This window comes from Miniopterus natalensis, chromosome 2 (genome assembly GCF_054644295.1).
Source record: "Miniopterus natalensis isolate mMinNat1 chromosome 2, mMinNat1.hap1, whole genome shotgun sequence".
NCBI classification, from domain to species: domain Eukaryota; kingdom Metazoa; phylum Chordata; class Mammalia; order Chiroptera; family Miniopteridae; genus Miniopterus; species Miniopterus natalensis.
In genome coordinates, this window is record NC_142082.1 from 161,827,053 (window position 1) to 161,842,720 (window position 15,668).

The 15,668-nt window shown below is 36.6% G+C and overlaps 1 protein-coding gene across 1 annotated transcript in view; it reads left to right on the top strand.

Moving 5' to 3' along the window:
- The window catches only part of SLC15A5 (solute carrier family 15 member 5), a 73,991-nt gene that overhangs the window by 35,892 nt on the left and 22,431 nt on the right, over positions 1–15,668 (top strand). The window contains exons 6-7 of the mRNA XM_016197496.2: positions 5,118–5,306; positions 14,519–14,650. Coding sequence (XP_016052982.2) covers positions 5,118–5,306; positions 14,519–14,650 — 321 coding nt within the window. The remainder of the gene's footprint in view (positions 1–5,117; positions 5,307–14,518; positions 14,651–15,668) is intronic.

Below are 15,668 nucleotides of genomic sequence, written 5' to 3' on the forward strand. Positions count from 1 at the left end.
GCCAAAAGACTGTTCTCTCACATTTCATATCTGTGTACAGGCATCCATGACCCAGAGGCAAATGCCACAACTTCTCATCAGGTCAGAGCTAAAATTCAGGAGTGGGCAGTGAAAGCTGATGACTTAACCACTGCACTCATGGCTGGCTCTGGCTTGCCACTTGCTTTTGTACTGCCTGAAAGCCAAGAATTGTTTTAACAGATGAACGATTGCAACTGACCTCACGATAAGAAAAAATAACTTTGAACACCAGTTAAATGAAAGTGAATCACTCCCCAAAAAGAATTATTTTGAATTCCATCCAAAAACAGGTAGAAATTTATTCTATCCTTGTTACATAAGTATCTTCATATCTTCAGAATTAGCCTTTGTCCCACAGAAACTAAAATGTTTATTATTGGCTTTTTATGGAAAAAATATTTGCTGATGTTTTGTCTACACTATTGCTTCTAATGCTATAAACTTTCTTGGATAAAACATAAGCCTTTTTACATAGCACATGTGATAACCAAAAAAAAGTGTGTGTTTTGGAGGGGGGGGGGTGAGCGGACTCGATGTTTCTTATTTAGATGACCCTAAATTAGTTAGAATGAAGGGTAATATAGAAGATGGTCATAGAATTCAAATTCTAAAATAAGAAAGCAAAGAAAGTTTGAAAACTTATTCCTAACCAGCTCAGAACTTTTTTAAAGTTCATATGATTATCATGGACAATATGATTTGTGTAATTTGAGCAACTAAATTTTTATGTAAAACCTAAACATACCTGTGTTAGCCTTCTAGGGCAGCCACAGCGAGATATCATAGATTAGGTGGCTTAAACAACAGAAATGTATTTCTCACAAGTCTGGATGGTGAAAGTCCCAGATCGAGGTACAGGCGGGTTTGCTTTTTCCAGAGCCTCTCTTCTTTGACTTGCAGGTGGCCACCTTCTCGTGTTCCTCACGTGGCCTTTCCTCTGTGCATGCACAGACCTTGTGTCTTTCCTTCTTTTTCTAAGGCACCAGTCGTACTGAAACTGGGCCCCACCCTCATGTCCTCATTTAACCTTAATTATCTCTTTGAAGGCCCCATCTCTGCAGGTAGGGACTTCAACATATGAATTTTGAGGGAATAGGATTCAGTCCAAAGAGACACATATGTTATATATGTATAAAGTCATCTGTAAAATCAGGTTACATATTATAATGGATTGGCAGCATTTTCCTCCCTCAGTGATATATAAAAACATGTTTATTCTGATACTCGAATGCATCTTAGATTGAGGGAAACATGGTAGCTTAGAAGGCAAATAATGCTGAAAGGCTTTTAACAGAAGTAAGTCTCCAGGCCCAGCTTTCTCCACTACCCAGTCTTAGTTCCTGGAGGCAAACCATTTTTAAATCTTTGGGTGTTGTTTGTCTAAGTTAATAAGTAATATGATTATAAGTATATTTTTATTTAAGTCAGTAATCAGTTATATACGTATAACTCAGCAACGTATAACTCAGTGGGATTTTATTCCACTTTCTCATATAACATTTTATTTTCTGTATTTAAAAAGTATCTGATTTTTCACAATTACTTATTTTTAAAATGTTTTCTTTAAATTTTCGAACTGCTCTACCAGTTTACCATATCATCACTAGATTTTCCCCAGTGCTAAAACAAATAGGGTAATGTGCCAAAGGCTCCTTTTCCTCTGGAGATCTTGCAGACTTTGCGTCCTTGCAGATTCCCACGTCCTTGTTCCCTTTCTTGACTGTGGCCAAGCTGTATGGCGCTCTCCTCCGTCAGATCTCTAGCTTACCTCTCTTCCTCTTTCTTGGTTTATGTCTTCTACTATCATTTGTCTTCTAGCAACTTCCTAAGAAAAGGTACACAGGAAGTATATTTTCCAAGAACTTAGATAATTGAAAAGTCTTCTTTTCATCCTTGCGCTTAATGAATTGGTGTATATAGAATTCTAGGTTGAAACTCATTTTCTTCAGAATTTTAAAGCTATTGCTCTAATGTCATCCAGGGACTTGAATGACTATTGAGAAGCCCAATGCCCTTCCAATGCTCATCCTTGTGTTTACGACCTCCTTTCCCAACCGGAGCTCTGTTCTCTCTATAATACTCTAAATGTCATGTTTTTGTGCCATGGTGAAGGGCTTTTCAGTCATAATAATAATTGCTACTAATTGCTACCAGGAACTGTAGCAGAGAAGAGAAAGTAGCAAGCAATTAGAGTGAGGTAAAGAGAACAGACAAGATCATACAGTTCATGTTAAGGATTTTGGATTTCATCGTAACTGTACAGAAACCCATAGGAGGAATTTAAGCAGAAGAGTGATACTGAATTTGCATTTACGTAAGATCACCCTGACTATGAGGTGTGTGTAACAGGTTATAGGGGGCAAGAGTGGAAACAGGAAGATCAGAATTGAATATGCTGATGCAGATAGTGTGGGTTAAAAATTATGATTTGGATTAGAATGATGGCAGTGGCCATGGAGAGAAGCAAGTTAATTTACAACATATTTTGGAGATAAAATCTAGAGAATTTAATGACATATTTGATATAAAATAGGGGGAAGGAGAGGGGACCCTAGATTTCTGCCTTGAGTGCATAAAGGTACTGGAGGAGGTGATTTAGAAGAGTGAAGAAGAATTGGGGGAAAGATCAAAAGTTCTATTTCATGTATCCTTCTCTTTGAAACCTTCCTTTAGAGACATTATTTATCTTTCTGACCTTTCTTTCAGGGGTTTCATTTTTTTTTCCTGCCCCCAAATGCAAATATGTTTGAACGTGTTCCTTAAATGTTCTCTTCTTTCCTTCCTCAATCATTTTTCAATTTCACCTGACCCTAAATTTCAACTTTATGTAGATGATTCATTAATCTCTCTCTCTTGACTCAACCAATCTTCTGACCTATGGTTCACATTTTCAGTTGTTTTCTGAGCATTGCTCTTTAGATTACCCTTTTGTACCTCTAACTCAACTCAAAATCAAATTCATTTTCTCCATGTCTACTGTGGGTCTTATCTGTATTGTTGTCACTGCCATCTTCCCGACGGCCGAGACCCATGGTCAACATGGACATCTGCTGCCTCGTTGCCCCTTCCTTCAGATGTTATGGTATCATCAGTGGGACCTATTATATCTTGTGTTTGTGCCGACGGCCTAGACCCATGGTCAACATGCACATCTGCTGCCTCGTTGCCCTTTCCTTCAGATGTTATGGTATCATCAGTGGGACCTATTATATCTTGTGTTTGTGCCCTCTGTCTTTTCTGGAAGTGGGTGCCTGGTTGTAATTCAAGCCCCCCTTATATTTCACCAAGATTATTTTTTAACTTCCTAGCTATCTTCCAACCTCCAATATCTCTCCCATTCTATGAACCAGCACATGGCCTTTAGAGTAATAATTTTAAATGGTAATTCTAATCCTTTCACTTCTAATATCTTCAATGATTCCATTATCTTCAGAGGAATTTCAAAATTCCTTAAAAATATATTAAATGCCTCTTATAATCTGACCCCAATCTATTTTCTCCCCTGATTCCCAATAACTTGAGTTTCTCACTATTCTGAAAATTTGTCTGACATTCACAACCCTGTGATCTAACTCATGCGATGTGTGCTGCCTTCACCTCTTCATATTGAAACCCTTTTTCCTTTAAAGTATAAAATAATTCCTCTCATGTCTCCAACTAGAAATAAGTTCTTCTTCTTATATCCCCCAATAGAATACAAGTCTCCAATGACTGAAAAGAGATATTGTTCATCTTCTAATCCTCAAGTGCACCTAGTACAATGCCTTGCATGTAGCAAGAACAGAGTAAATATTCAATTGAATTGACATATTAACTCTCTGATGAGGCTGCGATGTGCCAAGTAATCTAGACAAATGCAATTATGTGATGAATTTGAGCTTAAAGGTAGATAATATTGAAATTCATGTTTTTTATATGAGCTGTTTATAAAACCAAAATCTCTACTTCACTATGAATGGTCCTTTATGAGACAATTTAAAATAATAATAAATAAATAATCCCTCAAATTTTCTGTTATTCAGATTTCCTCCATTTTTTACACCTTCTGTTTCTTGGGAACTCAATAAAGAATGGACTATTGATACATTTAAATGCTGCGATATAATCAAAAAATTTACCTACCAGTTTCTCTATCAACCAAAATAAACACTAAGCTATTTAAACATTAGATTGATTTTTCTGAATTGAAAACTTTGTCTTATCTGAAATTTTATGCAAGTTAGCAAGATGTGACTATCTCTAAATTTCAGCTAAATTCCATCAAGCTAAATTTTGCCTATGCTTTAACGATGGTAGTAAGTCCAGTAAAATGAATGAGAAATTGAGAAATGGGATGGCTGCAGTAGATATAACCTGAAGCAGAACTATAACAAAATCCCTATTCATTTTCAATCAAAATTTTCTAGATAAGTCCTTAAAAGTAAAAGAGAAAGCTGCTTCCATTTATACACTGTGCCTAGTTAATTCACCTTTAATTTTTTTTCCCTAAACAGAAGTTTCTAGTCTTTAATTCTCTAATAGCTGCTTTACTTTTTCTGCAAAGATTAGAGAAATGTCAGACAACTGAAGACTGATAATGCTTACAGATTATTTCAAAATCATTTTAAAAATAACTCTTAAAAACTTGTGAAGAGATCATTTTATTTTAAATGCCCCCCAAATCATTTTTTATTTCTATATAGCTGAAAAAGTTATCAAAAATGACATATAATCTTATCTCAGGATAAAAGTTCAAAATGATTGCTTTATTTTTAATAGTAATTGCTACTAATTGCTACCAGGAATCTTCATAATAATAGCAGTATATATTCTTATTTAAATCTCATAGGCACCCTCTGAAGTAAGCATCATTAACCCTATCTGAGAGCTGGGGAAAGTGACAATGAGATTATAGGACTTGCCTGAGGTCATATAACCAATAAGGAGGCAATGCAGCCAACAGCCTACCAGAGCCTGGGCAAAGGGTGGTCCTACAGCACATTAGCTGGCACCTGAATAACTTCAGGGCATAGAGTTAATGCGTAAGAAAAGCTACAGCCACTTACACTGATTGGGGCTTTCTTTAATTTTTGTCCTCTTGCCTTCTTTTCCTGCAGTCGCTGGACATCTTTCTGCTGCGTTGTCCGTGGCAGCAGCTGGCTTCTTTGAAATGCACAGAAAACACTTCCCTCCAGTGGAGCAGCCTCTTGCAGGCAAAGTGCTCACCGTTTCCTCCATGCCCTGCTCCCACCTGGTCCTTCAGTACCTTTTACTTGGAGTGGCTGAAGCCCTGGTCAACCCAGCCTGTGAGTAGCGACTTCATCACCTCGTGTTAGAACATACTGAGCTTCAGCACAGAACACATCACCTCATGCGGCTGGCAGCCTATTCACTGCCTGGAAATTTCCTATGTGTCAGAACAAGCCTATTTATCACACTTTTTTTTTTTTATGTTTAGTTTTTCGTGGTTCCTCTATCACATACAGAGCAATTATTAATTCTATGTGAATGTAAATGAAATGAAAGATTTACTAACCTCATTAAAAGCGGCAACCATTTGGTCAGATACATGAGAGGAGGGAAAACTTTGCTAAAACCTAGGCGAAAACTCCAATATCCTCATGAAGTCTCTTCTCTTCTACCTTCCCTCTTCTCACCTCCCTCCCTCTCACTCATAGATAAAGTCACTCCCTCCAAAAATGACATTTATAATGTAGTTTGAGAGTCTATGAACATGCAAATGAAATGAAAGTGTGAAAGTTTTCCAGATAACTTTATGTCTTTAAATTAAATTACACTAAATTAAGTGTGACCACTAGTGTTTCATAAGACAGGTATAAAATACCTTCATTAAATATCAAAGGCTTTCTGGATTGTCTAGATTGCTAATATTAACTAAGTTAGTCACTTTAAAATTCATCAGAATATTTCAGTGACTTCTTGAAATAGAGTAATGTGTGTGTATGTGTATATTTATCAGTGTAACCTATTGTCTTATATTTCTACCTTCTTTATATTTCCCTGAAGTAGGAGCTCTGATTGTAACTCAAGCCCAATTATAGTTTACCAAGACTATTTTATAACTTCCTATCTTTCTACTTTTAATATCTCTCACATTCTATCTATACAACCTTTAGAGTAATCATCCTAAATGACAATTCTAATCATTTCACTTGTGTCTAAAAACTTCAATTACTCTATTATACTCAGAGTTATTTTTAAATTTCTTAACTATATATATGCTTAATATATATAGTTAAGAAATTTAACTATACACGTACATATATATATCAAAGCAATTCATTGCAAAAAGTCAAAATAAAATTAAGCTTGTACAATTATAGCCATATATGTGTTAGAAACTTCTTTTTTAAAATTTTAAATCATCTCATTGCATGTACGAATAAATTATTTTATGAGATTCTAAGGTGTGGATATCATTTGACACTATGAGGAATAAAAAAAAGGTATAAAAGAATGCCACTATACAAATGTTTGTAACTTCTCTGATGCTGTTTCAAGAAAACTATTGGAACTAGCCAAAATTTTGTGGTCTAGATAGGAAGAAAGATAATGAATAAAGGTGATGAGTGAATATAGTCAGGAAATTTCCCTACAACTTAGCAATACCAGTTCAATATATGATGGGCAGATCATGTAATATAAATCTCTTAGCTCACCCTCCCTGATTTACCTATTAGGAAATTGAGGTCCCACTATGTCAATTGACTACAGAGGTCATGGGTAGGGACCATAAGACTTTGTTTGGATTTTTAGCTTTGCACTTACTACAAGTGTGACCTTGAGAATTAATTTAACCTTTAAGTTTCACCTTTCTGATCTTTAAAAGGGAAATAATTACAATTCTTCTTTATATCACAGTATCAGTGTAAGAATCAATGGGAATGTGGACTACTCCTTGAGAATTAGATGACATAAAATGTGAAAAGGTATTTTGAACTGTAAAATCAAGAATTACTCTTGCAGTACAACATAATGGTTAATATCTATGATCTTAAAGTAAGACAGATCTGAATTAAACCCCAGCTCTGCCACTGCCGAGTTGTGTGACCTTGGAAAAATTGTTCTGCATTTCTGAGCCTTTTTCATCATCTGTAAAATGTGGAAGGTTGTTGTAAGGACCAGGTGAAATATTTTATGTAAAGGAAAAAGCGGTGTACCTGGTTTATAGATGGCATTCAATAATTAGCAGCTATAATGTGTGCTGTTATTATTGTTATTTTTATCATTATATTTCACATAAGTTAATAGTGCGAGACTCAGACTCAAGGATCAAGCACAGCTCATAGCTCTTTCTACCACATTATTACAACTCAAACATCAGGAGACCCAGTAAGGTGAGCAGAATTGTGTCTTTCTCAAATTAGTCATTCTAGATTCTTTTTTTCCTCTTATTTCTACCTCTAATCCAACAGCAAGTCTTAGTCTTTACTCTAAAATATACTCCAAATTTGACTATGTCTCACTGTCCCTTTTGCTATCTGCCTAGCTCTAGCCTCAATTCTATCAGAGCCTCCTAACTTGTCCTCCTGTGCCTTCTCCTGCTCCATGAGTCCATTCTCTTCAAGAGAGCTATCACGTTCTTTCTAATACATAAGTCCTATCATTTTCCTGCTTAAAAGTTTCTAAGACTACAGAGATAAATTTCTTAATTGGTGAATAAGGCTTCACATGATTTAGCCTCTGTACTACTCCAACTACATTTTATATCATTCCTCCCCTTGCCCACTTTACTAGAAATGTGATGATCTTTATTCTATGTTTCTAAGATGTCAAACTTATTTTTGTTCCAAGGCCTTTGTTTCTGCTCTTCTCTCTACCTAGAATCCCCTTTCCTCTATGTTCAAATGGTTGGCTTCTGCTAATCGAGTTTTCTCAAAGATCATCTCTTCAAACAGGCTCCCCTGGTCATCCTGTCACTTTCCAGCCCATATTTTTAGAGTGCTTGTCAGAATCTGAAGTTGTCTTACTTATATGTGTGTTATGTTGCCTGCCTCTCACCAGGAGAATGTATAGTCTTGGAGTCAAGAGTCTTATCCTTCTGTTCATCCTTTTACTCTTTTGTGTTCTTCCTTCCTAAAAAGTGCACATACAAGGTAGGTGACCAATAAATATACTTAGCTGAATAAACAAATGAGTGAATAATATCTATAGCTATCTCTATTTGACTATAATAGAAATACATTATTCAAATCACTGACAATATCCTACATTGATAGCATGAAGCAGAAAGCACAATGGATCATTCCCCAAATTTCAGTGGCTATTTCCTTCTCTACTAAGCCATGCTATATATTGGATATGATCTACGAGGGGGGGGGGGGGAACAAAACAGAAAACTTTTCAGATTATGTCTTCATTATAGCAGCCCATACCCCAATTATCTCATAACCTGTGTTCATTTATTTATTCCAAAAAATACTGCGTGGGTATCTACAATATGCCTGACACTGCTCTAGATGCTTAAGACACACCAATTTTTAAAAAATCTGCCATTGTGAACTTACATTCTACCAAAGGGCAAAAGATAATAAACAATAAATGTAAAACATAAATTATACAACATGTTAGAAGGTGATGAGTACTATAGATAGAGAAAATGTAGGGCAGGATAAGGGAGATTAGGAATGTCATGCATAAAAGGGAGCAAGTTGTAGCATTAATTGATGATCAGGATAAACCTCAATGAAAGGTAATATTTGAGCTGAGACTTGAGAGAGTTGAGGAAGTCAGCCACACAGACATCTGTAAAGAACATCATTGCTGGCAGAGTAGTCAGTAAATGCAAAGAGAGGAGTGTGTCTGGCAAGAAAGTGCAAGGAGTTTGGTGCAGTTGGAGGAAAGTGAGAAAGAAAGAAACTGGTAAGATAAGAGTTAGAGTAACCATTGTAAAGACTGAGTTGGGCCCTGAGTGAAATGGGAAAAGGAGTGACATGATATTAATTACACTTTTAAAGAATACCTCTCTGTGTGTGGAGAATACACTACAGGGAGGGAAAGAATAAAACTGAGACTGTAGTCTAGATAAGACAAACAAGTGTCTAGGCCAGAGAAATAGCGGGATAGGTGGTGAGCTATCGTCAATTTATTTATATTTTGAAGACAAAACCAATAGGGTATGAGAAAGAGAGGATTTAATAATGACATCACAGCTTATGACCTGAGCAACCAGAAGGATGGAGTTGCCATCTACAGAGCCATAAAAGGCTACAGGTAGGACAAGCTTTGGGGAGAAGGTCATGAGTTTAGTTTTGGACATTTTGAGAACAAGATGTCAAATAGGGATTGGATATCCAGGTCTTTAATTTGGTACTGAGATAAGGGATAGATGCAAATTTGAGAGTGATAAGCATATTGGTAGTATTTAAAGTAACAAGACTAGTTGAGATTATCAAGGGAGTTAGGGTACATAGAAAGTCTGAGGAGCCAGAGATGCAAATTAAAGAACTGAGCCCTGAGGCATTCCATCATTAAGACATTCTAGAAAAGATGAGAAATTTGCAAAGGAGATAGGAAAGAAGTGACTTAAAGAAGATGTGGTACATATATACAATGGAATACTACTCAGCCATAAGAAAAGATGAAACAATGCCATTTGCAACATGGTCTTGAGAATATCATGTTAAGTGAAATAAATCAGGTTTAAAAAGTCAAGAAGCATATGATTTCACTCATATGTAGGATATAAAACTGAAAGCAACAAATGAACAAACAAGACAAATTATCCACTTGTCTCAGATCAAAACTCATAGACACAGACACAGTGTGGTGGTTACCAGAAGGAAAGAGTGCTGGGAGGGAGGTAGCAAAGGGTAAAAGGAGTCAAATATATGGTGGCGGAAGGAGATTTGACTTTGGGTGGTAAACACACAATGCAATAAACAGATGATGTCTTATAAAATTCTCTGCTTGAAACCTATATAATTTTATTAACCAATGTCACCTCAATAAACTTAAAAAGTTGGGTTTTTTTAAAGAATCTTTATCTCAGGGAGGCTGAGCAATTTTCCCAAGTCAAACCATAGCTACGAAACAGTTTTGTACATCACAACTTCACAATAAATAATATTTGAAATGTGTTCTTCTGAGAGAACAATAAAAAATGCTATCAGCTGGGGGTGCCAGGGAGAAGTGACGGGTGAGAAAAGAAGAAAACCAAGAGAGTAACCTCTTAGAAGTCAAATGAAGAAAAGGTGTTAAGGAGGAGGGAGGGATCAGCTGTGTCAAGCACTGTGGTTAGATCTAACAAGATGAGAACTGAGAATTGACCATTAAGTGATCTGTGGGTTATTGGTGATTCTGGCAAGAGCCTGTTTAAGTGGGCTATGTGGATGCACCTAAGCATAATTGGAATAAATTTGAGAAGAACTGGAGACAATTCATTCAAAGGATTTTGCTACAAAGGAGAACAAAGAAATGGAACAGCAGCTGACAAAGGAGGCTAAGGAAAGGGTTGTTTATTTTTGTTTTCAAGGAAGGAAAAATAATGGCATCACACAGTACGTTGGTGGGAATAATTCAATAGGGAGGTGAATTTATGGCGTCAGGGAGAGGGAAAATACTGAAGGGAGAGAGGCCGAGATCTAATTTACAAGTGGAGAATTTGGTTTTAGAGAGTAGCAAGGCTATTTCATCAATGGTAACAGTTTGGAAGACAGAGTGTGTAGGTGCAGAAGCTCATGGGTGTGTAAGTATGGTGTGAAGATTCTGTGGACATCCTCTTCTGGCTGATTCCATTTTTTCAGTGAAGTAGGATGCAGAAGAATGAAATTGTTGTCCAGGACAATGGGAGAGTGAACGAACTAGAGGATACAGAATGTTGTCAGGAAGCATTAGTAGGCTGCTTGAGGTTTATGGGCAGGAATTTAAAATGAGTTGGACAACATGGTTATGGATTTTTCTTCTGCCACATTAGGCTGCATGGATATAGGATCAGAGATGGCAGACAGTGAATTCTTTTGCCAATCAGGTTCTAGAAAGCAAGAGACAGGCAAGGGAATGAGAGTCTGAGAAGGAATATGATTATAACGATTGACCATGAAACTTAACGTGCGTAAGAAGATTAGTGAGGACTTGAGGGCATGAAGGAAGTGACAATAATAAAAGGAGCAATGCAGCAGAGGTCCTGGAGGAGTACAACCATTTGTATGGTTGAGCGGTAGACAACGAGCTGGGAGGGTAGAAGGCGACAGTCAAAGGGGAGTGCCAAAGTTGAGATTACGGAGTGGTTACAGTTATTGGAATAAGATGGGTTCTCAAACTTTTACTGAAAAGTGTCAGATAGTAAATAGTCAGGTTTTTCACACCAGTCTGTCACAACTGCTCAATTCAGTCATACACAAGCAGTCGTAGAATGGATGTGGCTGTGTTCCTATAAAATGTTATTTATAAATAGGTGTCAAGCTGGACCTTATGTGACTATAGTTCACCAACCCCTGGTCTGGGGAACAAGATTCAGAGTGTGACCATGGTTATGAATGGATAGAGTAGGGGACAAGGACAGTTAAGAGGAAAGAGGTCAAGGAATGAGAAACCAAGATTTGGCAGAAGGGAAGGCTGGAAGGATGACCTGTATGTATAGTAAAACTGCCAAGAATTAAGACAGGAGCTGTACTGGAGGGACTGATGATGAGAAAGGAGCTGATAACTGAGAAATAGAGAAAAATGGTCTAAAAGTTGGCAGATGACAGCATGAAAGAGAAGTATTAGGTCATATAATCAGATTATATGAGAATCAAATCTTAAGCTTTTTAGACATGAGAAAGGAAAGTGGTAACTGGATAAAGTTCCATTTTCTGGACTGCAGTACTTCTCCACTTGGTCAAAATAACTTCTTACCAAACACAATAAACACATTTCACTATTTAAAAACAATAGGAGTAAAAGTAATTTCTAACAAGGAGTCCCCAGTACCAGGTGCCTCAAGAAGGAGGTTATCGCTCCATAATTTGTAGATTCTGTATACGCTGTGATGGGACATCTTTGCAAACATTAACCAGCCTCCACCTGGAGGCACATTTCAGCTCTCCCTGGCAAGAAGACCAGCTTTTACATACATTTTGAATAGTTTTTACTGGGTCTTCATAGTAAAATGAGAATTTGAGAGTAGTGGCAGACCTGTTGATAATATCTACAGCATAGTGTGCTTACAAGAAGTGTCGTGGAGCCCAAAAAATCAAGTTGATGATTACTAAAGTCGAAAAAGATCAGAACAAGCAAGAAGATGCCTGAATCTAGAGATCCGAGGACTTGAAAAGCTAAGTCCCATAAAAGGGAATTTAAGGCTTTCAAAACGATGAAAATGACACCAAAGAGAGATTAACCAGCAGGCAGAGGCTGGCAAAGTGTGCTCATGAATTATATACCGCACCAGAAGTTCTAGCAAGAGAAAAACATAGGATTAATAATTAACTAGCCGAGCAATAATGGGCTTGTACGTTCTGTGTTTTCTCCGTGAAAGAAAATCGGCTTAGTCTTTCTGCCCATTGTTTGTCTCCTCATATTTATAGAGAGGAAAGTTCATGAGCCAAATCCTTCTTGTAACTGTGAATAATTTCTTCCCAAAGCCTCTTCAACATTTCTCTTGTTATCTCCTTTGGATCTTCCTGAAAAAACTTGCGGCCTGGCCTCAGGCTCCTGCTGGTGATTTGCACTGCGCCCGAAAGCTGGGGCGCCCCGGGCCCCTTGCCGCCAGTATTTGAAGCCCTCTCCAGTTTTCTATCGATCACCATCATTACCTTCATCTCCAAGAAGTATTTGTGGTATCGAGTGCCTGTTTCGCACTGCCCTTGGTACCTTCGCTCTCCACCCTCCCAGAGTTGAAAGCCCAGGAAAGGCGCACCCAGGCCTTTCGCACCCTGGGCGCCAGCACTCGGCACATTTCCTAGGGCACAGGCAGGGACGCCTTTCAGTGTTTATGGGACGTTAAATAAAAACATGGGAGGACACTCAGAGGGCAAAACAGAAACATTAAATGAAGGCAGGAGGGAACATTCGTACATTTACATTATGTATTAGTAAGTTGGTTTAAAAGTGCGTCGCGAGTACATTTACTGGGGTAAAGTACAGCTGGTAAACCAGGGGTGAAATCTGCCAGAGAGGGAAGGGAGGAGATAAGTTCTCTTTCTTCTTACAGAGAAGGAAACTGAAGGTTTCATGTTCACGATATATTGATTTTCTATCACCACTTTTCTTTTTAGAATGGGCTTTAATGTTTGTTTATGATCTGTCATTGTAGAAAAACTTGCCAAGTACAAAAGAGCAAGGAGAAGAAAAATTAAAAACCCAATAATTCAACCATTTAAAGCTAAAAATGTTCCCGTTATTCAACATTTTTTCTTATAATTGTTTGTTACACATATACAAAGAGAGAGATTAGTGTAATAAATTCCTGTGTACCCATGTTCCAGCCTCAACAATTTTCAACTCACAGCCGAACTTGTTTTATATCTACCCTCATTTGCATTCTCAGTTCCTCCTTGTATAATGTTGAAGCACATCCCAGATACCATATTATAATATATAGTAAATAGTTGAACATATATGCCTAAGATTGCCATGCATACTTAATAGTTATGTTAATATGGTATGTACAAAATTATACATACTTATTTTCATCTATTTCTGATATCAAAATTATTTTTAATTAAATTTTTCTTTTTGATGGAGGTATAATTGACATATAACATTATATTAGTTTCATAGTTTCAGATGTATGACCTAATGATTATATATTTGTGTACACTGCAAAATGATCACCACAAATCTAGTTACCATAGGTCACCATAAAAAATTATGAATTTTGGTGGGGTTTCTGTGTGTGTGTGTGTGTGTGTGTGTGTGTGTGTGTGTGTGTGTGTGTGTGTGTGCGTGTGTGTATGCACGTGTGTGATGAGAACTTAAAAGATTTGCTCTCTTGGCAACTTTCAAACATGCACTACAAAATTACTGACTATAGTCATTGTGCTGTACATTACATCCACATTAGTAATTTATTTTATAAACAAAAGTTTGTGCCTCTTGATATCCTTCACCAATTCTACCTACCCCCTGACACCCCTCTCCTCTGGCAACCACCATCCTGTTCTCTGTATCTATGAGTTTTGTTTTAAATGTTTGTTCATATATAAGTGAACTCATAGGGTATTTGCCTTTCTCCATCTCACTTATTTCACTTAGTGTAATACCCTCAAGGTCATGCAGGTTGTAACACATGGCAAATTTTCGTTCTTTTTTATGGCTGAGTAGTATATTGGGACATCCAACCACTGATTCCTGTAGCTGTACAAGGATATATTTTGTCATATTTGATTCCTTGTAGACACTTATAAATTTTAAGATCATAGTATATCTTACTGTAGTAGTTTTAACAAACTCCAACTCAAATTTTAATTCTATCAGTAAACTTTCTTTGAAATATAATCAGCACTAATTTGAACAGCATCTATGAAAGTATATTACAGAGAATGTTCTAAATTCTGACCTCCTTTTTTCTCAGTCTTTATAATATCATACAGATTTGTTCCAAGTACCATCAGAGGAACCCTGACGAATTTTTTGACCCTGTTCAATGGATTGGCTTGTTTCACGGGGGCACTGCTGGTGGAGTTGGTATATCTCATCTCACAAGGTAAAAATAGGTTTATGGTATGTTTATATATATTGATTTGATGACTAGACAATTGGGAGACAAAACCTTAAGAAGAGGGGTTTTGCCAGTGTATTCTTTTTTTTAATTGCTCCACTTTTGCAATTAAAATAGAATTAAAATAGAAAAAAGACTCTTGCTGTATTCATTAGTTTCTGAGAACTGTTTTTCTTTTGATAGGAAGAGGTAATTATAGAATGTAACTTCTCATAAGACCCCATCCACTGTCTTTCCTTAGTGTATTTTAAAACAAACTGGTCATTATATCCTTATCAGGTCTTTCAGTGAGGCCATATTTAATAATGCCTCATAGTTGGCATAGGTAATCCTCAGAAAAGGTAAGTCCTGTGTAAATAGGGGTATCTGGATGATCTTTTTTCCTTATAATTCACTAGAAATCTTGTCTATGCAACCAAAGAGAAATTGTGCATTGAATAACAAGTGATCTTGGAAAAATTTTCCCCATAGAGACTTTGGTCAGAAGAAGCAACCAAACTGAAAAGTTCATGTGCAACCATAAGAAGTACTACTCTTACATGTCCTGGTAAAAAAATCAGACATGATGACAATAATGATTAGCGGTCACAGTGAATGTCTTTGGCTGTATTTTAAATCTACAGACTTTTCCCTTGATTTGTTCTAAGATATTAATATAGTTTAATTTTTTTATTTACTTTTGCTTATTATATAGAAAATACTACAAGTTTTATTCTTTTCTACTTTCAAAAATACTTAAGTTGTGCACTTAAAATACTGTAAAAAAAGTGTTGGTTTGTGTGCTCTTGTAGCCAACACACTTAATTTACTTACTTTCAAACTACAGAAAAAATAACTGCTATGAATGAGAAACCCCTTTTAACACTAAGTCTCTATTCAAAAAATAGAGGGTGTCCCAAAAACAGTATACACACTGAATAATTATAAAGGCAGTGTTTATTAAAATATATTTCATCTTTAAAATGTAATAGAATCAGCTGTTAAAGTATATAGATTTTGGGGG